We start from the raw sequence: 22,002 nt of genomic DNA on the forward strand, positions 1-22,002 counted from the left end.
CAGTGTGAAGTCTCTCGTTCTGTCCCCGAGGACTCAGGGTTCCGGGGAGGTCAGGTCAGAGCTGGAGTTGGAGTAAGAACTTGCTCTGCCCAATCCTCCCTGCTTCCCGCCCACCGCCCACACGCATCTCGTGAACTCGGCTACATCATGGAAACCTGGGCAGGCCCTCTGCTCCTTTTGGGACCTTAGGTCCTATTTCTTACTGTGCCTCAGTTTAACCTCTTGAAATGGAAAAAAGGAAGGCGGATAGCCCCCTTGGTGCTTGGCCCCCCTCCATACCTCAGAGGGGCAGCCAGGGTTTCCATTTCCTTACCAGTGTTACCAAGGCAACTGAAGAGGACTGAGGTGATGAGGAGAGTAGTGTGGAGCCCAGGGTTGGGGGAGGCGCTGGTAATCCCTGGTGTTGTTACGGCAATTGAGCTGATGTGGCAGTGTGGGGTCCCCATGGAAACAGGGTCAGTTACTATAGGGACCCTGGAAGAAAATTCTTGGTTTCTACCCATAGTGATAGGACTAGGGGAAGGTTAAGCCCTGAGGGGGTGCTATGGAGATCAGAAGGCCCACCTGGTTCAAGAACCCCTCCCCAGGTAAGGGAAAGAGACTGGCCTAGTCACCTGAGCACTGGACCGTTGCCCTCAGTTGTTCCTGCCCCTGGCAAAGTCCCATCTTCCTGCTTCATTCCTTGGCCTGAGGTCCTCCTAGTCTGACCTTCAATGCCCCTGGTGTAGCCAGAAGCCACCTGTGGCTTGACATTGCCCTCTTCCTCTGATGCTGAGTGGGGAAACCACCCCCAGGCCTGAAAGAAGTCATCCTAATCAGATCCCCCAACCCTGTCCCATTTCTGTTTGTCTATCCCCAGAGATGGGGTGCTCATTACCACCCAGGCAGCCCTGACTAAAAGGAGCCACTAGAGAGCTCCAGTCCTCTCTCACTGCTCTGCTCCTAGCTGTAACCTGGGGCCCACCAACAGAACTCCCATCCCACCTGCCTGGGACAGCCACCTGGGGGGTGGCCCATAAGACCTTGATTCTGTCACTGAGACAAGGTCTGTGACTCATCTGTCCCTCACGGAAGTGGGTGGGGAGAAGATGAGTGGCCCTGAAATGCCAGGAGCTGGAGGAGGCAGAGCCCCTGGACTTGTAGTAGGGCTCCCACACAGCTTACCTGGGGCTGGTGGGTGTGGTCGGAGAGCCTTTACCTGTGAAGCAAAGGGATGGTTTTAAAGAGGCCGCTTTAAAGAACTGCAAAGATAAACGTTAGTGAGAACCAGGTCTGGACTCCAGAACCCATGCCCTCAACCACTGGGTCAATTTGGCAACCCCAGTCTCTGAAGCAGCAGACAGGGTGGGGCTTGGGAAAGGTGCTGGCCCTCAGGAGTGTTTAGGCAGAGGAAGTATGGAGAGCAGAGCACATGCAGACCTGGGGGTGCAGACTGAGTGATGCCCTGGGGCTGGGCAAGCAGTGGGTACCGGGTGCTGAGTCTGGAGATAAGGTGGGCATGGACGTGTGGGGCTTCAGACGTGAGGAGAGGCTATGGACTTACCTGAAAGCTCATGGTCAGCTGGGTGACTGGCTGATCAGACAGCGCTGGTAAACCTTCTGCGGGGGTCAGGTGCTGTTTAAGGAATTGTTGTGTATTGTCCCATTTTAAACTCCAGCAGAGGTGGGGTTGGGAGGCTTTGAGGCAAGCTCTGGGCCCTGAGGTGATGCACAGGGCAAGCCATGGTTGGCATCAGGCTTGGCGTAGGGCAAGCAGGTCTAGGGACAGCATCGTGTCGTGTCCCCACTCACCCACCTGTGCCATAGCCCTTCTTAGCCCTCCTGGGTTTCTACAGAGTTCTGGGGAAGTGGCAGTTTCATGCCTACCCAGGGACTGTTTAGGCCTCACAGCCCTTGGGACACCCCTCCCGAGCACTGAGTGTCCTCAGGGCTAGTTGGGCATAAATTGGGGTACCTGCAGAGGTGACTATGAGACCTCCTCCTTCCAGGGATGTGGACCTCCCCCATACCCACTGCTTTCTGCCCTGCCCCAAGGCCTTGGCACCACTTACCCATGGGCCCCAGGGCCCTGGGGAGGAGTCTGGCCGCTCCTGACCTGCCTTCATGGGAGGGCTGTGTTGGGATCCTGGTCCTGTCAGGCTGGGGTGTGGACTGGGCTGGCCCTGCCCGGTGTTCCACCTGGAGCTGGAAAGGGAGAGAGGAGGCCGAGGCAGTCTCTGAGAGAAGGGTAGAGAGTGCAGGCACCCAAGGCACTCCCTCCAGCGCAGCCGCCTCCCCATGCAGTGCTGCCACCATGCCTGTGGGCCCCTGCCCTTCTCTGACTCCTGGCCTGCAGGGGCTCCTGTACGCCTGAGCATTGCAGCCTCAAGCCATGGGGCCTGCAGAGGTGGGACAGGCAACTGCTGCCTAGTACTCTGCTTTAGAGACCCCCTTTCACCTCCTCCAGAGCCTTGACTGCCTCAGCCCTGAACCCAGCCCAGCCTGGATCTGCTAGAAGTTTGCAGGACTGGAAGGGTAGAGGGTGTCGTTCTAGGGATGGAGAGTGGGAGTGTGCAGAGTTTGGCGGGGCCCATCCAAGTCTGAGGGAGCCCAGCCAAGTAATGGCCACAAGGAGGATGGGAGGTTTCTGCTCAAGTACCAAAAGCCCAAGTCACAGATGGCAGTGGGGTGTGGGGTGGGCAGAGGTCTGGACAGGAGGATATGAATTACAGATGGGGAGGGCTGGAGAAGCAGGCCCTGATTGGACTAGGGACCTGGAATGCTAGGCTCAGCAGTTGAGCCTATCCTCAGGTTGGGGTGGGGAGAAATGGTCAAATTTGGGCTTTCAGGAGCTTAGCATAAAGGACCCACATTTTAGGTGAGAGATGACTGGCTTGACCAACTGTGGTTTTGGGGTAGAAGAGAGGAGGCTGGTGTTGATTTTGAAGGTAGGGATCTGCGGGGTCACTCAGGCAGGGGCTAGGGGTCACATGGTCAGCCTGGGCTGGCTGGCTAGCAACCATGAGTGTTCCTAACCTAGAACAAAGGTCTGGCTTTTAGCATCCTCAGAGCTGAAGCTGTGGGAGTACATGAAGCATCCGTTCTGGAGTACCCTTATTTCCCCATCTGCAGTGGAAGAGTTCAGAAGAAACAGACTTAAGAGCCCTGGCCTACTCTGGTGTTTCAGGGTCTGGCATTTAGGTGTCCTTGCTGGTTGGTGGAGAAGAGAGGTGTGGACAGAGGCAGGTGATAAGGGAGGCTGCCACAAGCAGCGGGTGGAGAGGTCACCAAATTGACTTTCAGACCAACAAGTAACAGTGGTACAGGCCTGCGCCATGGTGGTCCAGCCCCTCTCTGAGCTGCCTAGGCCTCAGATCTGTGACAAAAAGCATAAGCAAGGTGCCCAACCACAGTAGGGAGGGCTGCTCTACCTAGGTGTCTTGTGGGCGTGGCCCCCTCCTATGATACCCATTCAATCCTAGCCCTGTGGTCTGGGGCCCACAGGCAGCAAATATGAGCCATCCATCTAAAGGTAGTTCTGGAGGCCATGGCACCGGGCATGTTGCCTGTGATGTGTCTCTTGCCCCTTCATCCTTCTCCAGTCTAGTCCCCTGTCCTACCTCTCTACCCCTGGGAAAGAAAGGTGCCCTCTGGCCTCAACTGGTTAGTGTGGGAGCTGCAGATGGGCCAGCATGGAGGGACAGAGAGCTAGATGGGAGGAGGAGCTCAGGTCCAGGCCACCACCCACTTCATGCGCTGGGAGAGGCTTAGTGGTTAGGGCAGATTGGAGCTAGGCTAGGAGTTAGTTGGCTGTGTCCATGGACCAGGGACCCCAGGACCAGGTGTTTGCAGGACACAGGAAGGGGGCAGGGCAAAGGTATGGATGAGTTTTCCACACTGTCCCCTGGGCCCTGAGCCCTCGGAACCCTGAACAAAGGACACTATAGCAGCAAGGATCAGAACCTGTCCCCAGATAGGCCTGCCTTGACTGCAGGCCCGTACTTCATGGTTGTAAAACTAGTATCTGGTCTACAGGCCCCACCCAGAGCTGTGTGACCCCGCCCCTGTGTGCTCCAGGCCTCACCCCCATTATGGGGCCAGTTCCCTCTCAGCTTCTGTTGTTGGGCCCTGGGTGCCCTGGGCCCCCCACATCCCTGCGGTCTGCCGGGAGGAAGCGGCCCCCCTCCCCCACCGTGACTCTGCGCTTCCTGCCCCGGTTGGGGTGGGAGGGGACGCTTCCCGTTCACAACAGTGTTTCCCCAGAGGTGCCCCAGACTCTGCTGCCCCTCTTGCCCATGGAACCAGCTCTGGGGCCTGGGGTCCAGGTAACCAGCCAGGGTGGGCGGAGGTTCCCAGGGCGAGGCAGGGCATTCTGCCTTTCCATGTGAAGGATGTGTGTGTGCATGGGCCTGGCTGGTGGTGCATGTGCATCCTGGGATCCACAGTCAAGGGGGGTTTCTTGGAGGTGGTGGCTGCTCGCCTGGGAGAAAGTGGCGGGAGATCAGCCCAAGGCTTTGGATCCAGGGCGGCTTGCTTCAGCTCCAGCACCAGTGTGGGTCACAGCCACACCCCAGCAGTGTGTACACTTAAGCCCCTCCCCTGCCTGTGTCAGTCCCCAAGTATTAGAGAGGTGGGAGCGGAGACTGGGAGGCTGAGAAAAGCAGAGGGAGAACCTGGGAGTGTTGTGAATAGCACAGCAATCCTGTGATGCTGACCTTCTGACTTCCTTTCTTCCGCCTCCCCCACCCATCCCTCACTCTCTTCACCCTCACTGCTCTGCCTCCAATCCCTGTCCACCCTTGGCCGCTTCCATTCACTCTCCACTGCTGCCTGTATTCCCCTGTCCCTCCCCTGTGCACGGCACCCCCCACCTCCATGTTTCCCCAAACTCCTTTGCCTGCAGAAGGACCTGGGCTACCTGCAGCAGTGGCTGAAGGCCTTTGTGGGTGCCTTCGAGAAGAGCATCTCACTGTCCTCTCTGGAGCCATGCAGGTGAGGCTGGAGCTACAAGGAGGGCAGGGACAGGGCAGGGAGACCAGGGGTCCTCAGTGCTCTGGTGATGCCCTTTCTGTAGGCCGGAGGAGGCAGGTGCGGAGGTGCCGCTGCTCCCACTGGATGTGCTGTGTGTGCTGGCCGAGCAGCTGGATGGGCAGGACCTGGAGCAAGCCCTGCTGCTGCTCAAGCTCTTCACTGTTCTCTGCAGGTGGGTCTCTGTGGTCCTCTCCAGGGGGAATGGAGCGTGGAACTGTGGACAGAGGGAGGCTAGCATATTACTGTAACCTCTCCCATCATCCACTCCCCAGGAACCTGGAGAATGTCGAGGCTGGCTGGGGCCAGGTGCTGGTGCCCCGGGTGCTGGCACTGCTAACCCGGTTGGCAGCTGAGGTGCAGTGGGCTCTACCCTGGGACAGTGGTGGTGGTGGTGGTGGCAGGCAGTAGCTATGGGCCAACTAACCCCTTTCCACCCTCTCCCCACGCCTACAGCTGAAAGGCCCCCTCCACCAGGAGGGCCGTGGGCCCCAGCTGGAGAATGTGGCCCTGCATGCCCTGCTCCTCTGCGAGGGTCTCTTTGACCCCTACCAGATGTGGCGGCGCCAGCACAGCAGGTGAGAGCCAGCCTACCAGCTGAGGACCAAGAGGAGGTTGGGGAGAGGCTGGGGGTGGCCTTGTGCAGGCTGGCGAGGGAAGGATGACCACGGAGGGTGAAGTGCCTGGCCTCACCCCAGCCCCTGCCCACCCTCCCGCCCCCCAGGGAAGTCATCAGCTCCAGGGAGAAGAGCCAGTACAAGTTCCCTCCAGCCGCTTTGCCCTGTGAATTCAGAAACTTCTTCCGAGGTCAGGCGCTGCCCCTGCCCCGCCTGGCCCCGCCCCCAAACCCCAGCCGCTTCTTGCGGTTCCCCTCCCCATATGCAGGACCGGACCCACTTCACAGTGGCTGTACATGGGGCTGGGGGGACCACAGGAATCTAAGGGGCCTCCAAAGGCCCGTGGGATAATAGGGGCAGAGAGGAGAGGAAGGGCATGTCTGGGCTAAACGAGCCATTTCTGGGCTGGAGTGGAGGCCTCCCATAGGGTACAGCGGGTGAATTCCTCCTCCCCTTCCCTCCGGCTCTGGGTCTGCAGCCACGTACACTCCACTCTGATCTGCACCATCTTAAAACTCCCTGGTCTTATTTCTTTGTACCTGTAGCCTCTACCCAGCCTCCACCCTTCCTCAAGACAATGTCTAAACTAGGCGTCTAGGTGTGTCTGCGTCCTGCTCCCTTAGGAGGAGCCGACTCCCAGGACATTTATGGCCTCCTGTTCTTCCTGGGGACCCTCTTCTCCCGCCCCCATGCCCCCGCTCCTCTCATTAGAGGGAGACTGGCCAGGACGTTTAATGGGCTCAGGGCAGGATGCTGCCTGGACAGGGGCAGGCTGGGCTTGGGGAGGCAGTGATCTTGACCTGTTGGGATGGAAGGTGTCTCAATGTGTCTGAGATGCCCCGTGTAGCTGCAGGCCTGGGTCTGGAGTGGGGGCAACAGCTCCAAGAGGGGAGACACCTGTGGGTAGCTCCCTGCCTCCATTCTCCCATAGCTTGAGTACTCTTTTCAAAACACACTGGATTTTGTTCCCCCTGCTGTAAATCCCTCAATGGCGGCCTGATGCCCTCAGGATCAAATCCTGCTCTTCCCTGCGGCCTTCTTCTTTTCCAGTCCCACTTCCTCTCTGCACCCCAGCCCTGGTCCTGTCCTCTCATTCCTGGAATGCAGCTAGTTATCCTGCCTCCGGGTCTTTGTCACTCTGCTTTCTCTCCCTTCACACACCAGCTGCATCCTCAGGCCTCACGTTTAGACCCCTGCCCCTCGGAAGACCTTCCACCCCACCCCATGTGAATCAAACCAGCCCTGGTCTTGCCTTCACCACCCCGACTCATGTGACCCAGGACTGATCCTTTCTGCTCTCTGGGTTTCAGTCTATGTATGGCCTGGCATCCAGTCCAGCTTTGCTGGAGCAGGGCCAGGTGGGCCTCCCACAGAGGAGGCTGTGAAAGCCCCTAGAAGTCCCAGTGGGGGAATGGGTGGGGCTGGGGGGCATCTGAATGACAGATACAGCGAAGGCCCCAGAGCAGGTTATGGGATGCTCTAACCTTCACAGACCAGAAAGACCAGGAAATTTGTATCTGAGAAACCAAGCCCTAGGTTGCCATAGGGAAGTGGGTAGGGGGATTGGTCTCTGATTTGGGGATTAAAGATCTGGGGATTAAAGACCTGGGGAACTGGCTAGATTCTCAGGGCAGGGCCATGTCCCCTTCAAACTCCCCCAAAGGAAAGCTGTGCCTTCCTCAGACCCCCAGAATAGAGCCATGACATTTCCGACCTCCTGGTACAGAACCAGGTCCTTCCCTCAGATCAGGAGGGGAGGACCTGGTTCCTTGGCCTGCCTGTTCCTTGGCCAGCTCCCCACCCTACTCTAGGGCACCCACTTCTGTGTAGTCTCCTGGATCCACAGCCCTGCAAGCTTGGTGACATTGGCCTGCCCTGCCTACCCCACTCTATCCAGAGAGTCTGCAGGATGCAAATCGCTTGCCCCCCAAGCTGCTGTTGCGTCTCATCCACCTCTTTGGTGCTGTCCTTGCAGGAGGGAAGGTAAGATGGGAGGAGCCTTTGGGCTGGAGGGCAGCTGTCTCATGGTCTCTCTGTTGGGTGAACCCTTGCCCATTGCCCCTCTCTGCCCACACCTGCAGGAGAACGGGCAGATGGCTGTGAGTCCTGGCTCTGTTCAGGGCCTGTTGGATGTGGTCCGGGGCTGGGGCTGTGGGCCAGCCCAGGACCCCCGCCTACTGCCGCTGGCACTGGAGGCACTGGTGGGTGCAGTCCATGTTCTGCACACCAGCCGCACACCCTCCCGCGGGCCTGAACTCCGAGGCCTGCTTGAGGGCTACTTCTGTGTCCTTAATGCCGACTGGCCAGCTGGGCCGAGTCCAGGCCCTGAGAAGGCCCTGGTCACCCTACGGGTCAGCATGCTAGGTGGGTATGGGCTCCCTCCTGGGGAAGGAGTGCTAGCTGGGGAAGGCCCAAGTGCTGGAAAGGCTGAACTGGGCTGCATGGGGAAGAAGTTTCAAGGCTGACTGGAGGTGCTGCTGGGAGGGGATCGGGCTCACCCCTGGCCCCTCCACAGATGCCATCCCCTTGATGCTGGCATGTGAGGACCGGCCAGCGCTGCAGGCCACTTTCCTTAGCAACAATTGCTTTGAACACCTTACTCGCCTCATCCAGAACAGCAAGGTGGGCAGGGCCCAGGCTGTGGGTGGAAGGCCTGGAACTCAGATCCTGGGGGTACCATCTATGTGTGCCCAGCTGCTTTTGAGCAAACTTGGGCTAGACCAGGCAGGGGGTGTGTGGCAGGTGGGATGGCTGGGGGCTCGGGAGGCTCTGTAACCCACAGGAGGGAGGTGTTTTGGGAGGAAGGGAGGTGCTCTGCCCCTTTTTTACCCTTTCCCCAGTCCTAAGACCACGGGCAGGAGGAGGGCCCAGCTGTTCTGCATGCAGTGCCCACTCCTGCCTGCTCATCCTCCACCTGCTCTGAGCCCTGAGTGGGGCACAGGAGGCTCAGCTCCCCACCTCTTCCCTGGTGCCTGGCAGGACAGTCAGCCCAGGCCTCAGGACATCCTTTCTGGGGCAGAGCCCTGGCAGCTGCCCAGGTCCTGCTCTAACCCCGCCCCTCCCTGTCTTCCTCCTCTTGTCTCTCCTTTGCCTCCTCCACCTTGTGCCCTGACCCCCTTCCCCACAGCTATACCTGCAGGCCTGGGCGCCCCCTGAGGGGGACAGTGACCTGGCTACCCGGTTACTGACCGAGCCTGATGTCCAGAAGGTACCACTTTGGGGCTGACCAGCTCAGACCCCCTCTCCCCAGGCACCAACTCCTGGGGCTCCTCTTTGATCCCTTCCTACACTGGCAGGGGTGTGAGCAGATACATGTAAGGCCTGATGGGGCTTAGTGATGGGGCTGGGCCCTCCTTGCTGTCTCACTTGCCTTCCAAATCCCTATTCTAGGGAATGGAATGGGAGTGACCCATGCCCTGCCTAGCATTAGTATTAGGAGCTGGGGTTTGGCTGTGCCAGGCTGGAAGGAACCTTCGAAACTCAACCACCTACCCCCGTTTCAGATGTTCAGAGATTTGGCTGTAGTAACTCACAGAGGAGGAGGTCCCCCACATAGGGCCAGTTCTTCCCATGGATCCTTGCATCTGCCCAAGCAGGTCACTGGGAGGCCCCCAATCCCCTCATCCACTCATGGGCTCCCTGCTTCACCTTGGGTGGGAGCTGTAGAAGGCTACAGAGTGTCAGGGGCTACACATGGGAAACCATCTAGTGGCTCAGCACCTGATCCCCACCTCTGGAGACACCTCCACCTTCACCCCCTGGCTTTGTCTTCATGGGGCAGCCCCATGTGTCTGTTACTGTTGGCTATTTTCTGAGAGCCTGCATGTCCCTTCATCTACAAGGCAGGTGAAGCAGGGGAAAGCCCTGGTTTTCACAGATGACGAAACTGAGGCCTAGAGAGGGGAAGAAGCCTGTTTGAAGTCACTTGGGGAGTCAGACAGAGATGGGATCAGGGGCCCCATGGAGCCGAAACAAGGCCTAACACCTGCTGACAAGTCCTTCTGAGCCCTCAGTCCTTCAGGGTGGCCTGGGGCAAGCAAGCGTCAGATTCAGCCAGGGTGAGCCTCAGTGTCCCTACCTGGATCTAGGGGGCAAGGGAAAGGGGAGGACTCAAAGGTCTCGAAGGTTCTTCTGGTTCTAACATTCCCTGATTGATTGTCCCTGAATTCTCTGACCCCCGGTCAATCATGGGTGATGGGACGCTCACTGGCCTGCTTGTACATGTGTATCTAGCTTGGGTGGGGATGGGTTGGACTGAGGCCCATAAGCCCACCAAACAGTGGGGAACAGAGAGGTATGGCAAGAGGGTCCACTGTTACTCTGTCCTAGTGAGGGCCTTCTTGGCCTTGGTTTTTTTTCTCTGGCCTCTGTCAAAAATGGGTCTTGCAAGCTGCTCAGCGAGGACCCTAGAGTCAGGGTGAGTGTCACAGCAGTTTGGGCAAGGTGTCCAAGGGCCTGGTGTCCAGACAGGGTTGCCATGTTGCCAGGGCCCCCAGCCAGCTCAACTACCTGCCTCGGAGCCCCTGCCTCTGGACCTACACCCCCTTTACTGCAGGGTACTGCCAGCTGTGACACCCCGGTGCCTGCCTCTCCTGACTGCCCCTCCCCACCCCAAGGTACTGGATCAGGACACAGATGCCATTGCAGTCCACGTAGTCAGAGTGCTGACCTGCATCATGAGTGGCTCCCCCTCAGCCAAGGTGAGGACATGGCTGTTCGGCTGCACAGGGTGGGAGTTATGTTGACCACATGTGCCCAGAACTACCCTGGTTGGTAGCTGTTAAAGCAGATGAGCTGGGGAGGTGACCATCCTGCCCTCTGGGGTACAGTTTGTCCACTGGGTGGGCATGGTGACCAGTCAGTCCTGGGAGCTGGATACTGGCTCAGGGATGGCTGATCATCACCTGCAGCCTTCTAAGGTGGACCCATACCCCCACATCCCTGTGTAGCCCCTGCCCCTACTAGTACTGTGACCCAGAAGCAGATCCATGCGAGGGAGCCCTGAAAGATGATGCCTCCTCCAGGGTTTCTCTGGGGTGTGAATTTGCCCTGGGCCCATATAGCTGCTCACTTCTTCCCCATACAACCCTGCACAGGAGGTATTTAAGGAGCGTATTGGCTATCCCCACCTGCAAGAGGTTCTGCAGAGCCATGGTCCCGCAACCCATCGGCTGTTGCAAGAGCTGCTCAACATGGTGAGGGCAGGGGATGGCGTCAGGGAGGGTCCCAAGGGCAGCCAGGACTGAGTCAGGGCTACCACGGAAGGTGAACTCTCAGAAGGGGACTGTGTTGACTGGGCAGCACATAGTGTGCACTGTGGCCTGACCGTGGGTGGGTGTCAGTGTCACTGAGTGGGGCCTGGAAGCTGCTGCATGTTAGCAAGCCCCAAGGTCATTCTGAGAACATGCAGTTAGGGTTTAGGCTAACCCAGACTGAAAGCCAAGGCTCAGGGGTTAACAGCGCTGCAGGACTGTTGTAAGTAGCAACAGCTATCCATGTGCCTTTACCTCTGCTGTGCCTCAGACACAACCTGTGAGCAGGAGGGGCTGGTGCATGTTGTTTTCCCAGGCTGCAGGCAAGTAAATGGAGACAGGAAGTTCCACTGTTGGCAGGGTGGCCTGTTCCATACCAGTTGCCTGGGAACTATCTCATCATTCTCTCTGCCCACAGGCTGTGGAGGGTGACCACAGCATATGTCCGCCGCCACCAATCCGCAATGAGCAGCCAGTGCTGGTACTCATGCAGTGGCTGCCAGCACTGCCCACAGCTGAGCTGCGGCTCTTCCTAGCACAACGCCTCTGGTGGCTCTGTGACAGCTGTCCTGCCAGCCGTGCCACATGTGTGCAGGCAGGCCTGGTGGGCTGCCTGTTGGAGACGCTTAGCACAGGGGTTGCCCTGGGGGTCCGCTGCCAGGAGCAGCTGCTGGCACTGTTACAAGCACTGGGCCGCGTGTCACTGAGACCCTTGGAGCTGCGTCGCCTGCTGCGTCCCCCACCAGGGCTGGACTTAGGGCCAGGTAGAGCTGAGGCCGAGAATGCCCGGCATGCAGGTGCCATCATTCGTGCATTATCAGGCATGGCCCGGCACCAGGGCTCTGTACGAGCTCTTTGCTACTTTGATCTCACACCTAGCATGGCGGGCATTATGGTACCCCCCGTGCAACGCTGGCCAGGACCTGGCTTCACCTTCCATGCCTGGCTCTGTCTGCACCCCGTGGCTGCAGGGCCTACCCCAGCCCCCACTCGGCCACTCCAGAGAAAGCAACTGTACAGGTGAGTGACTGCCAGGATCTGGGGCACAGTGCCAAGGTGAGCAAGAACCCCAGCAGGCATAACTGGCTTGGCTTGTGCCCAGTTTCTTCACCAGCAGCGGTGCAGGGTTTGAGGCCTTCTTCACGGCAGCTGGGACCCTGGTGGTGGCTGTATGCACTCGGAAGGAGTACTTAACTTTGAGCTTGCCTGAGGTGTCCTTTGCTGACTCTGCCTGGGTGAGCCTCCAGCCTCATGGCCCAGGGGGTGGTAGGGGCACCAAATCCCCAACATAAGCGTGATTTTGAGGGCTTGTGTTCCAGCACTGCGTGGCCATTGTCCATGTGCCGAGGCGCCGGCCCTTCAGCCAGAACCTGGTCCAAGTCTACAAAGATGGTCATCTGGTCAAGGAGGCACCCTTCCACTGCCCCTCCCTCAGTGAGGTGTGCCAGGCAGGGTTTGGGGGGCCTGGGATAGCTGGGAGGACTTGGACCGGGTGGGGCCTGGAGTCCGTGTGCCCTGCAGCGCAGGCCTCAGACTCCAGCCTTGGGTGTGTGTACCTGTGGGGGTCTCTGAGATACTGGATGCAGGTGGCGCCCCCAGGCTTGCTGTGACCTGACCGCTCCCCCAACCCTGGCCCTGCAGCCTTTCTCCTCCTGCTGTATCGGCTCCGCTGGGCACCGCACAACGACCACCACCACAGGGCTGCCTGCACCGCCAGTGCCCACTGCCCTGGCTCACACTCACCCCTCCCTCACCCGCTCCCAGTCAGTCCCGGCCACCACAGGGCTTGGCTGGGGGGCTGGGCTGGTAGCCCCCCTTCAGGAGGGCAGCATCAGCTCCACCCTTGCAGGCACACAGGATGCTCGGTGGGGCAGCCCCACGTCCCTGGAGGCTGAGCTAGGGGCCGTGGCCATCTTCCCTGAAGCCTTGCCAGCAGCAGCCCTGCAGGTCCTGAGCAACCTGGGTATGTGGCACCATCCACTTTGCCGTGCCCCTGCCCTGCCCCACTGCCCTAAGACCCAGGTGGTTGGGACTTGGAGAGTACCCAGTCCAGAAACTAGGAGTCCATAAGGAAGAAGGCTTCCCTGGGGGTGTGTCCCCTGGTCAGGCAGAGAAAAGGTGGGCTCTGGATGGGGTTTGGCCAGTGGCCCAGCCAGGTCTGAAGCCCCCCGCATGCCTGCCAGGGCCCAATGAGATGGCACCCTTCAAGCCAGAGGGTGAACTGCATGAACTTGGCACCAAGCTGCTCCTTCATTACTCACCTCAGGTATGGTGGGGGGCATGTGGGCAGTTGGCTCAACCCTGCTACCTCCCCCTACACTATCTGCCACCGCCTCCTCCAACTGAGCCTTGCTGCCTGCCCACCCCATGACTCCAGGCCTGTAAGAACAACATCTGCCTGGACCTGTCCCTTGGCCACGGGCTGGATGGCCGCCTGACGGGCCACAGAGTAGAGACCTGGGACGTGAAGGTATGTGAGCAGTGAGGGAAGCCTGAGCAGGCATGTGTGTGTGTCCAGGGTGGGCTGGGAGCTACACTGTGCCCTAGGAGGTCTGTAGAGACTAGCTCCAGAAAGCAAAACTTCCTGGCCCCAGGTTCCCAGACTGGAGGGTCTGTTGGGGTAGAGTGGGGCAGGAAAGAGCTGAGAGCTGCCCTCTCACACCACCCCCCACACTCCCCAGGATGTGGTGAACTGTGTGGGAGGCATGGCTGTCCTGCTGCCCCTGCTGGAGCGAGTGGCTGCACAGCCTCAAGAGGCTGAGGCAGGTCCAGCTGAAACACATGACCTTGTGGGGCCCGAACTGACCTCGGGCCACAACACCCAGGGCCTGCTTCTCCCACTGGGCAAGTCCTCAGGTAAAGCCCCTGGTGCCGGGCTTGGTGGGAGGTGTACCTTGGCATAACAGAGGGGCTGGAGTGCTTGAGGTCTCTGTGGCCACTGGTAGGCCCTTGACACACATCTGTCCCCTTCCTGGTGGCTGGCAGAGGAGCGAATGGAGAGGAACGCAGTGGCTGCCTTTCTGCTCATGCTGCGGAACTTCCTGCAGGGCCACACTGTGAACCAGGAGAGCCTGGTGCAGTGCCAGGGGCCTGCCATCATCGGGGCCCTCTTGTGCAAGGTGGGGCAAGTGGGGGTGGGGCAGCTCTGCCTGGCAGAGGGCACTGGGTTAGGGCACCAAGAACGGGAACCTGATGCCATCAGTCAGGGAGAGCCTTCTGGGAGAGGTGGCACTTGAGTGGGGCCTTGAACAGCTGGGCAGGGTTTAGCTTGGTGTGCCTGTAGGAAGTACCAGCACAGGCTGGGGCAGGAGACCTGCACAGCAGGCTGGGGGTTTGCACCTCAGGGACAGCAGGAGCCACCAGAGGGACTGGGGCTGGCAGGGCGCTTGGGCCCATCTGAGAGTCACCCGAGCTCCTCCCTCCCCAGGTCCCCAGCTGGGCCATGGACATGAATGTGCTTATGTCTGCCCAGCTGCTGATGGAGCAAGTGGCAGCTGAGGGCAGTGGGCCCCTCCTGTACCTGCTTTATCAGCACTTAGTCTTCAACTTTAACATCTGGAGCCTCAGCACCTTTGCTGTGCGCCTGGGTAGGTGAGGGGTGCTGCCAGGTGGGGTGGTGCAGGTTCTGAGAAGTTATAACCCTGCTCTGAGTGATCTGAAAGGACAGATCTGCCCTGGGGCATGTGAGGGAAATGTGACCCTCCCTAGGGGTTCTGGCAGGGGAGTGGCCCTGTCTTGGGGGATGGGTGGGGGCCCCAGTCCACCTGCTGATCTTAGCCCTTTGCTGATGTGTGCTCAGGTCACATCCAGTACATGTCTAGCATAGTCCGTGAGCACAGACAGAAGCTGAGGAAGAAGTACGGGGTGCAGTTTGTCCTTGATGCCCTGCGCATCCACTACAGGTGAGGCTGGTGCGGGCAGGCAGGCCAGGGCTTGACACAGCCGCCTCTGGCCTTGCGTGTCCCCCAGCTGAGTCCCCCAGCTCATCTGCCCATTCCCTGTCCTCCCATCATGCCTTTGGCCCTCCCGCCCCATGGGTGTGCCCCCTGGAACCCGCCAGCGCACAGCGGGAGCACCCCCTGGCTGCCGACGAGCTGCACACAGTGCAGACCTTGCTTCTGGGTCTGGCACGGGATCTCCTGGTTCGGAGCTCCTCCATTGATGACATGCAGGTGGTGCTGAGCTTTCTGGCAGCTGTTGGTGATGAGGGCCAGGTAGGGTGGAGGTTGGTGAGGATGAGGCGTGGGTGAGGGGCAGAGTGTAGACAGTCCAGTGTGAGACTCTGTGTCCCCAGATGGTGGGTGCACTGGACCTGCTGCTGGCACTGCTTCAGGGCTCCCCAGCACAAGAGTCCTTGGCTGTCTTCCTGCTGGAGCCAGGGAACCTGGAGGTGCTGTTGGCACTGCTGGTGCGGCCAAGGTCACTGCCCCTGCTGCCTGACCGAATCTGCAAGGTATACCCAGCTCAGCCCTGACCCTGGCATCCCTTCACTGGGGCCCCTACCTGAGGTCCAGCAGCAGGTCTCGGCTCGCTGCCTCCGTGGGCCTCTCTGGGAGCCACACACCTGAGTGCTGACTTCCCCTCCCTCCCCGGGATGACACACTACCCCCCCTGCCTCAGATCCTGCGCAGACTCCAGCAGAATGAGCGCCTACCTGAGCGGTGTCGCCAGCGACTCCGGCTGCAAGAGTATGGCCTCCAGGGTCTTGTCACCTGCCTTCCAGAGGGGGCCATCTCCCCCCAGCTCTGCCAGGGCCTCTACAGGCTGTTCCTAGGTGCAGGTATGACCTGGTTGGGGCAAGAGGCAGGCCCGGTGGAGGGGTGACATGGGTCCAGGGGACAGGGTGGAGGGGAATAGGGAAGGTGTCAGCCAGGAACCAAGGCTGCTTCAGCAGTGGGGTACAGCCCCCTACTGCGGCCAGTCCCTCAGGCCTTCCTTGGCCATCCTCCCAGACTGCCTGAACCTCTCAGACCTGCTGGCCGTGGTGCAGCTGTCCCTGCAGGCTGACCTCAGTGTGCGCCTGGATGTTTGTCGCCAGGTTAGTGTGGGAGGGGAAAGTTTTGGCAGTGAGGGTGTTGGGGGCTTGTATCTTGAGGATTCTCTTCGCCTGCCTATGATGGGGGGTCTCTGGGGACTGTCCTGCAAAGGCCATGGAGGAGGGTCCCTCACCTGCTGTGCCCTGGCCCGGCAGCTCTTCCACCACATCTACAGGCAGCCCGATACAGTGCGGCTGCTGGCCCAGCAAGCTGGCTGGCAAGATGTGCTGACCCGGCTGTATGTCCTAGAGGCTGCCACGGCCGACAGTCCCCTGCCCTTTGCCCCGGAGCCACTCACCTCCCCGGAGCCAGACTTACCCAAGCCACCCACTGAGTCTCCTGAGTCTTCAGACGTCTTCCTGCCCTCGGAGACCCCGTGCCCTGATCCTGATGCCTTTTACCATGCCCTCTCCCCATTCTGTGCACCCCTTGACCTAGGCCTGGAGCGGGCCAGTGTGGGTTCAGGCAACACTGCTGGCGGGGGCAGTGACAGTGGGACTGTCACTCCAGCCAGCCAGCCTGGCACGCCTTCCCCACTGGATGGGCCCCGGCCCTTCCCTGCTGCCCATGGCCACCACAGCTCCAGTCTCTCCAATGTGCTGGAGGATGGCAGCCTCCCAGAGCCCACTGTCAGTGGAGATGACACCTCTAATGCCAGCAACCCTCAGGTGAACAGCCCTACCCTCTGCCATGGTAGGGCGCTCGTGGGGAGACACCTCAGGACGTGGGGCAGGCACCTTTCCAAAGGTGTGGGCCTCCCTGACATCAGGATTGCAGGTGCCTGTCAGGCCCAGTGCTACCCTCTTAGAGTTCTCATCTACAGTTATGTCCCTAGTTTGGTCCCAGAATAGGGGAGGTCACGCTAAGCCTGAGTGGGGGATTTGGAGGGACCTCAAGAGAGCCTTTGGGCAGGATAGCACTAAAGGTCCTGCCTTGTGCTTCCAGGTTTGGAATGGGCCTCTGCTTATTCTATGGTATTCTTCCTGAAAATTCAGGACAGTTCCTGAGGCCTGTAAGGCCTGTGGGGTAATTTTGTAAATGACTTCATCTCTTAGGAATCATTGAAACCCCAGGATTCTCCCTGGAATTCAGGTTGTGGCTGAGGCCCCTACACCAGTCTTCCAGGCCCTCATTGCCAGGCTGTCTGTTGGCTAAATGCTCTGCCTCCTGCTCTCCTACTAGTAGTGGGCAAGGGGTGCAGAACAAGGATAGTGAGGGGGTCAGCCTGACTCCCTCCTTCCCCAGCCCACACCCCACACCACCCATCTGTGCCTACAGCAAACCTCAGAGGAGGAGTTGTGCAACCTGCTCACCAACGTGCTGTTCTCAGTGACATGGAGGGGTGTGGAAGGCAGTAATGAGGCTGCCTGGCGGGAGCGTGGCCAGGTCTTCTCAGTGCTCACCCAGCTGGGGGCCTCAGCCACATTGGTGCGCCCACCAGATTGCATCAAGCGCAGGTGAGGGGGCAGCTTGGGAAAGTGAAGGGCCTCCCAGAGGTCCGGGGGTCAGGAAGGCAGTCAGGTGGACACTGAGCCTCTTGCCTGTCCCCAGCCTCCTGGAGATGATGCTGGAGTCAGCCCTGACTGACATCAAAGAGGCCCCTCCTGGGGGCCTGGCCAGCCTTACCCAGCAGGCACTTTGGCTGCTGCGCCTGCTGCAGGACTTCCTGTGTGCAGAGGGCCATGGCAACCAGGAGCTGTGGAGTGAGAAGGTATGGCAGCTCAGAGGGGAGAGCCAGTGGGGCCCACATGTTCATGTGAGCCTGTAGGCATCTGTCCGAGGGGCTAATGAGTACAAGTGTGCAGTCACGGGTGCCTGGGCAAGGGTGTCTGTGAGCCTGGACTAGTCTGTAGGTGCACATCCTACCTTACTCCCAACCCAAAGCTTACCTGCACCCTTCCCATGGGCTCCTGGCCTGCTGTGGTGATGGCTACTGGGAAATATTGTGTGGCAGCTCTTTGAAGGTGTGTGTGGCCTCCTGGATCGCCTGGGAGCCTGGCCACACCTGGCCAATGGTACAGCAGATCTCCGAGAGATGGCACAGATTGGCCTGCGCCTGGTACTTGGCTACATCTTGCTGGAGGACCCACATGTGAGCAAAGGTGGTTGTGTGCAAAGGCCTAGCAGGTATAGGGGGCTCTGGGAGTGGCTGGCCGCCACCCACACCCCCTTCTGCCCCACAGCTACATGCCCAGGCCTACGTGAAGCTGCACGGGCTGCTGCAGACTACAGTGCCCATGCGTCGCGAGGAGGCCTGCTATGTGCTGTCCAAGCTGGAGGCAGCACTAGCCCGGGCACTGAAGACTTCTGCCTCAGACAGTGTCTTGGAAGACAGGGAGCCCCCAGCTGTGGCTACCACAGCTGCAGAGCGCTGCTCCTGGCTGGTACCACTGGTGCGCACGCTGCTGGACCGTGCCTACGGGCCCCTGGGGCTGCAGTGGGGGCTGCCTTCCCTGCCACCCACCAATGGCAGCCCCACCTTCTTTGAGGACTTCCAGGCTTTCTGTGCCACACCTGAATGGCGCCACTTCATTGACAAGCAGGTGCCTGGAGTGTGGGGCACAGGAAGGGAAGTGGGGGCTGGTGGGGGCCCACATCAAGCCCTTGACTCCTTTTCCTGCCCAATCCTCTAAGGTGCAGCCCACCATGTCGCAGTTTGAAATGGACACCTACGCTAAGAGCCACGACCTCATGTCGGGCTTCTGGAATGCCTGCTACGACATGCTCATGAATAGTGGGCAGCGGCTCCAACAGGAGCGGTTGAGGAGTGGTCAGGACTTCCAGGTATGTGGCCTGGGTGGGGCGATGGGGAGCTGCTCCCCACAGGCACCCAAAGGACATTTGACGGGACAAGATGGAGAAACAGGGACAGGACAGGAAGCCGCCAGCGGGACGACGCATTCCTTCACTCCCACCCACCCAGGACCTGGTGCTAGAACCTGCCCTGAGGCGGGCACGCCCAGAGGGGCTCCGCTACGCCGCAGTGCAAAAACAGCAAGCAAGTCAGCACTCCACCGCCCTGCTGCACTGGGAGGCGCTGTGGCGGCAGCTCTCCAGCCCCTGCGGGGCCTGGGCCTTGAGGTGGGCGGGGCTTGGGGCAGAATCCAGACGGGGGCGGGGCTTGGGATAGAGGGAGGGACCTGCAGGGTCAGACTGGATTTGGGGTGAGGCCTATGAGGGACAGGGAGGTGTACACATTATCCCCACCCATGACTACCACCCGGGACATACCTGCAGGGACCCGCCCATTCCCCGCTGGAAGCTGTCCAGCGCCGAGACATACTCGCGCATGCGTCTGAAGCTGGTGCCCAATCATCACTTCAACCCTCACCTAGAAGCCAGCGCCCTGCGAGACAACCTGGGTGAGACGGTTTGCTGAGCTGGGTCGGCCCAACCTCATATGCTCCGTTCTGCCGAGCTCTAGCTGAGCACTCTTTTGGCCTATGGCAGGTGAGGCCCCCCAGACACCCACCCAAGAGGCCTCGCTGCCTCTAGCGGTGACCAAGGAGGCTAAAGTCAGCACCCTACCCGAGGAGCTGCAGGAAGACCAGCTAGGCGAGGACGAGCTGGCTGCCCTGGAGACCGCGTGAGCGGGGCAGGGAGAGAGCTGGCTTGGGGTGGGCGGCAAGGGGTGTGCTCCAGTGGGTGCGTGCCCGCTGTGCGACTGACTTCTGAGTCCATTTCCTCTTACACTGCAGGGCTAAATGTCCCGAAGGGGCTGTCCAAAACCAGGTCGGGGGCTGGGGAGAGCTGCCCGACAGAATGGCCAGTTGCTCTTTCCTGGCTAGGCACCCCAGAACAGGACTGAGAAACCAGACCGTCACGGGGGCCCAAGGGAGTGGGCAGGGCTGAGTGAGGGGAAGTGGACAGGAGCTGGTGTCCGGGAAGATATTCAGAGGCCCAGATTTGGGGGCTGGCTCAGGTCCCTGTCTTCTGGAAGGCATGAGTGTATGTAGCTCATGACTTGATGGCACTTGGAGATGTGGTCCCTGGGCTTGTTAGGAAGGGGGTCCTGGGGCCTCGAGCCTGAAGTGGGTGCCTGGCCTCCAGGATGAAGGCAGCAGAACTGGATGAACAGCATGAGAAGCTGGTGCTGTCGGCCGAGTGCCAGCTGGTTACAGTGGTGGCTGTGGTCCCAGGGCTACTGGAGGTCACCACACAGCACCTCTACTTCTACGATGGCAGTGCCGAGCGTGTGGAAACTGAGGAGGGTGTGTTCTGTTGGAGCTAAAGGGACGGTAAGGGGTGGCTGGGGTCTGGTGAGCCTGGTTCGAGCAACTCTTGCATCTTCTGCCCATCCCCGCAGGTATTGGCCATGATTTCCGGCGCCCACTGGTCCAGCTCCGTGAGGTCCACTTAAGGCGTTTCAATCTGCGCCGCTCAGCACTTGAGCTCTTCTTCATTGATCAGGCCAACTACTTCCTCAACTTCCCGTGCAAGGTGGGCAGGACTGCGGCCTCATCCTGCCAGGCCCCCAGGCCCCAACCCTGCCCCATCCCACCCCACACGCAGGTACGGAACCAGGTGTACTCATGGCTCCTGCGCCTGCGACCCCCTACGCAAGGCTACCTAAGCAGCCGCTCCCCCCAGGAGATGCTGCGTGCCTCAGGCCTCACCCAGGTGAGAGCCCTAGAGTTTGAAGGGTGGGTGAGATCCAGGGCCCTGCGGTTGGGACAGTGCTGGACAGCCTGGCTGGCTCACCTTTTGCCTGCCCCTGTCTGCCCCTCCCCCCACCCCAGAAATGGGTACAGCGTGAGATATCCAACTTTGAGTACTTGATGCAACTCAACACCATTGCGGGGCGGACCTACAACGACTTGTCTCAGTACCCTGTGGTGAGGGCCTACTCTGCACCTCCATCCCTGCCCTGCGGTCACCAGCCTGGGTTCACCCAAGCGTAGGCACTGGTGGTGGGCCAAGCCCTGGGGTTGGTCCTGGGTATGTGTTGCCTGAGACCTGGCCTCTGTTTCCTGCCACCACTCCCCCCCCACACACTCAACCCCATTGTCTTCCCCTCCTGGCCTCTATTCTCCCCAAAGGAAATCCCATCCCAGTCTCTCTTGCTGCAGGTGGCATGCCCCCACCTGTGGGCCTGCCCATCTTCTGGAGGGTGAGGGCAGGGCAGAGTGGACAGGTAAACTGTCAGGACTCTCATGTAGCTCCCACCTGGGTGGGTGGCCAGTTTCCCTGGGTCCTACAGGACTATGTGTCCCCAACTCTGGACCTCAGCAACCCTGCCATCTTCCGGGACCTGTCCAAGCCCATTGGGGTGGTGAACCCCAAGCATGCCCAGCTTGTGAGGGAGAAGTGAGTGCTTGGGTGAGGCTGGGCTTGGGGGTTGGGATGGGTGAGGGGAGGGCTTTTGCTGACTCCTGTCTTATTGCTATTCCAGATATGAGAGCTTTGAGGACCCAGCGGGCACCATTGACAAATTCCACTATGGCACCCACTATTCCAATGCAGCAGGCGTGATGCACTACCTCATCCGAGTGGAGCCCTTCACCTCCCTGCATGTCCAGCTGCAGAGTGGCCGGTGCAGCCCTGGGGATGGCGGGCAGGTGGCAGGGTGGGGGTGCAGAGGAAGAGGCAGGGGCTCCAGGCAAGCTGGCCCTCTGGCACCCTTCTTTTCTGAGCCACACCTTTTCCCTTCCTGTCCCTATTCTCCCAACCTCACTTTGGTCCCTGTCCCTCTCCCAGCTTTGACTGCTCTGACCGGCAGTTCCACTCGGTGGCAGCTGCGTGGCAGGCCCGTCTGGAAAGCCCAGCCGATGTGAAGGAGCTTATCCCAGAGTTCTTCTACTTCCCTGACTTCCTGGAGAACCAGAACGGTAGGAGCTGGCACAGGGATGGGACACACAGGCTGGGGTGGCTAGGAAGCAGGCAAGATGATGCAGTAGCACAGCTGACCCAGTCCGCCATGCCAGATTTTGACCTGGGCTGCCTCCAGCTGACCAACGAGAAGGTGGGTGATGTGGTGCTGCCCCCATGGGCCAGCTGCCCTGAGGACTTCGTCCAGCAGCACCGCCAGGCCCTGGTGAGAAGTCACGTGTACACACAGGCGGGTGGCCAGGGCTGAGGGGCAGGGGCAGG

General features: G+C 60.0%; 1 protein-coding gene across 15 annotated transcripts in view; it reads left to right on the plus strand.

Moving 5' to 3' along the window:
• The window catches only part of NBEAL2 (neurobeachin like 2), a 29,250-nt gene that overhangs the window by 3,379 nt on the left and 3,869 nt on the right, over positions 1–22,002 (plus strand). The window contains exons 1-42 of one of the 15 annotated variants that reach the window (XM_073232271.1): positions 4,237–4,304; positions 4,883–4,971; positions 5,054–5,182; positions 5,283–5,364; positions 5,464–5,585; positions 5,732–5,814; positions 7,522–7,607; positions 7,706–7,988; positions 8,140–8,246; positions 8,752–8,832; positions 10,241–10,324; positions 10,721–10,819; positions 11,295–11,896; positions 11,979–12,111; positions 12,196–12,315; positions 12,518–12,839; positions 13,060–13,142; positions 13,254–13,346; positions 13,558–13,732; positions 13,862–13,995; positions 14,304–14,463; positions 14,676–14,778; positions 14,937–15,090; positions 15,171–15,329; positions 15,497–15,656; positions 15,829–15,914; positions 16,068–16,580; positions 17,191–17,369; positions 17,464–17,623; positions 17,867–18,004; positions 18,096–18,455; positions 18,547–18,696; positions 18,836–18,993; positions 19,150–19,274; positions 19,363–19,498; positions 19,963–20,123; positions 20,219–20,532; positions 20,652–20,747; positions 21,095–21,219; positions 21,305–21,445; positions 21,610–21,740; positions 21,837–21,946. In XM_073232271.1, coding sequence (XP_073088372.1) covers positions 4,275–4,304; positions 4,883–4,971; positions 5,054–5,182; positions 5,283–5,364; positions 5,464–5,585; positions 5,732–5,814; positions 7,522–7,607; positions 7,706–7,988; positions 8,140–8,246; positions 8,752–8,832; positions 10,241–10,324; positions 10,721–10,819; positions 11,295–11,896; positions 11,979–12,111; positions 12,196–12,315; positions 12,518–12,839; positions 13,060–13,142; positions 13,254–13,346; positions 13,558–13,732; positions 13,862–13,995; positions 14,304–14,463; positions 14,676–14,778; positions 14,937–15,090; positions 15,171–15,329; positions 15,497–15,656; positions 15,829–15,914; positions 16,068–16,580; positions 17,191–17,369; positions 17,464–17,623; positions 17,867–18,004; positions 18,096–18,455; positions 18,547–18,696; positions 18,836–18,993; positions 19,150–19,274; positions 19,363–19,498; positions 19,963–20,123; positions 20,219–20,532; positions 20,652–20,747; positions 21,095–21,219; positions 21,305–21,445; positions 21,610–21,740; positions 21,837–21,946 — 6,756 coding nt within the window. In that variant the 5' untranslated portion in view covers positions 4,237–4,274. Of the gene's footprint in view, positions 1–4,223; positions 4,305–4,882; positions 4,972–5,053; positions 5,183–5,282; positions 5,365–5,463; positions 5,586–5,731; positions 5,815–7,521; positions 7,608–7,705; positions 7,989–8,139; positions 8,247–8,751; positions 8,833–10,179; positions 10,325–10,720; positions 10,820–11,294; positions 11,897–11,978; positions 12,112–12,195; positions 12,316–12,517; positions 12,840–13,059; positions 13,143–13,253; positions 13,347–13,557; positions 13,733–13,861; positions 13,996–14,303; positions 14,464–14,675; positions 14,779–14,936; positions 15,091–15,170; positions 15,330–15,496; positions 15,657–15,828; positions 15,915–16,067; positions 16,581–17,190; positions 17,370–17,463; positions 17,624–17,866; positions 18,005–18,095; positions 18,456–18,546; positions 18,697–18,835; positions 18,994–19,149; positions 19,275–19,362; positions 19,499–19,962; positions 20,124–20,218; positions 20,533–20,651; positions 20,748–21,094; positions 21,220–21,304; positions 21,446–21,609; positions 21,947–22,002 lie in introns of those variants that run through there. The other 14 variants (XM_073232272.1, XM_017665827.3, XR_012129492.1 and 11 more) reach the window with 14 other exon arrangements.

The sequence above is a fragment of the Manis javanica genome, chromosome 3 (assembly GCF_040802235.1).
Source record: "Manis javanica isolate MJ-LG chromosome 3, MJ_LKY, whole genome shotgun sequence".
NCBI classification, from domain to species: Eukaryota; Metazoa; Chordata; class Mammalia; order Pholidota; family Manidae; genus Manis; species Manis javanica.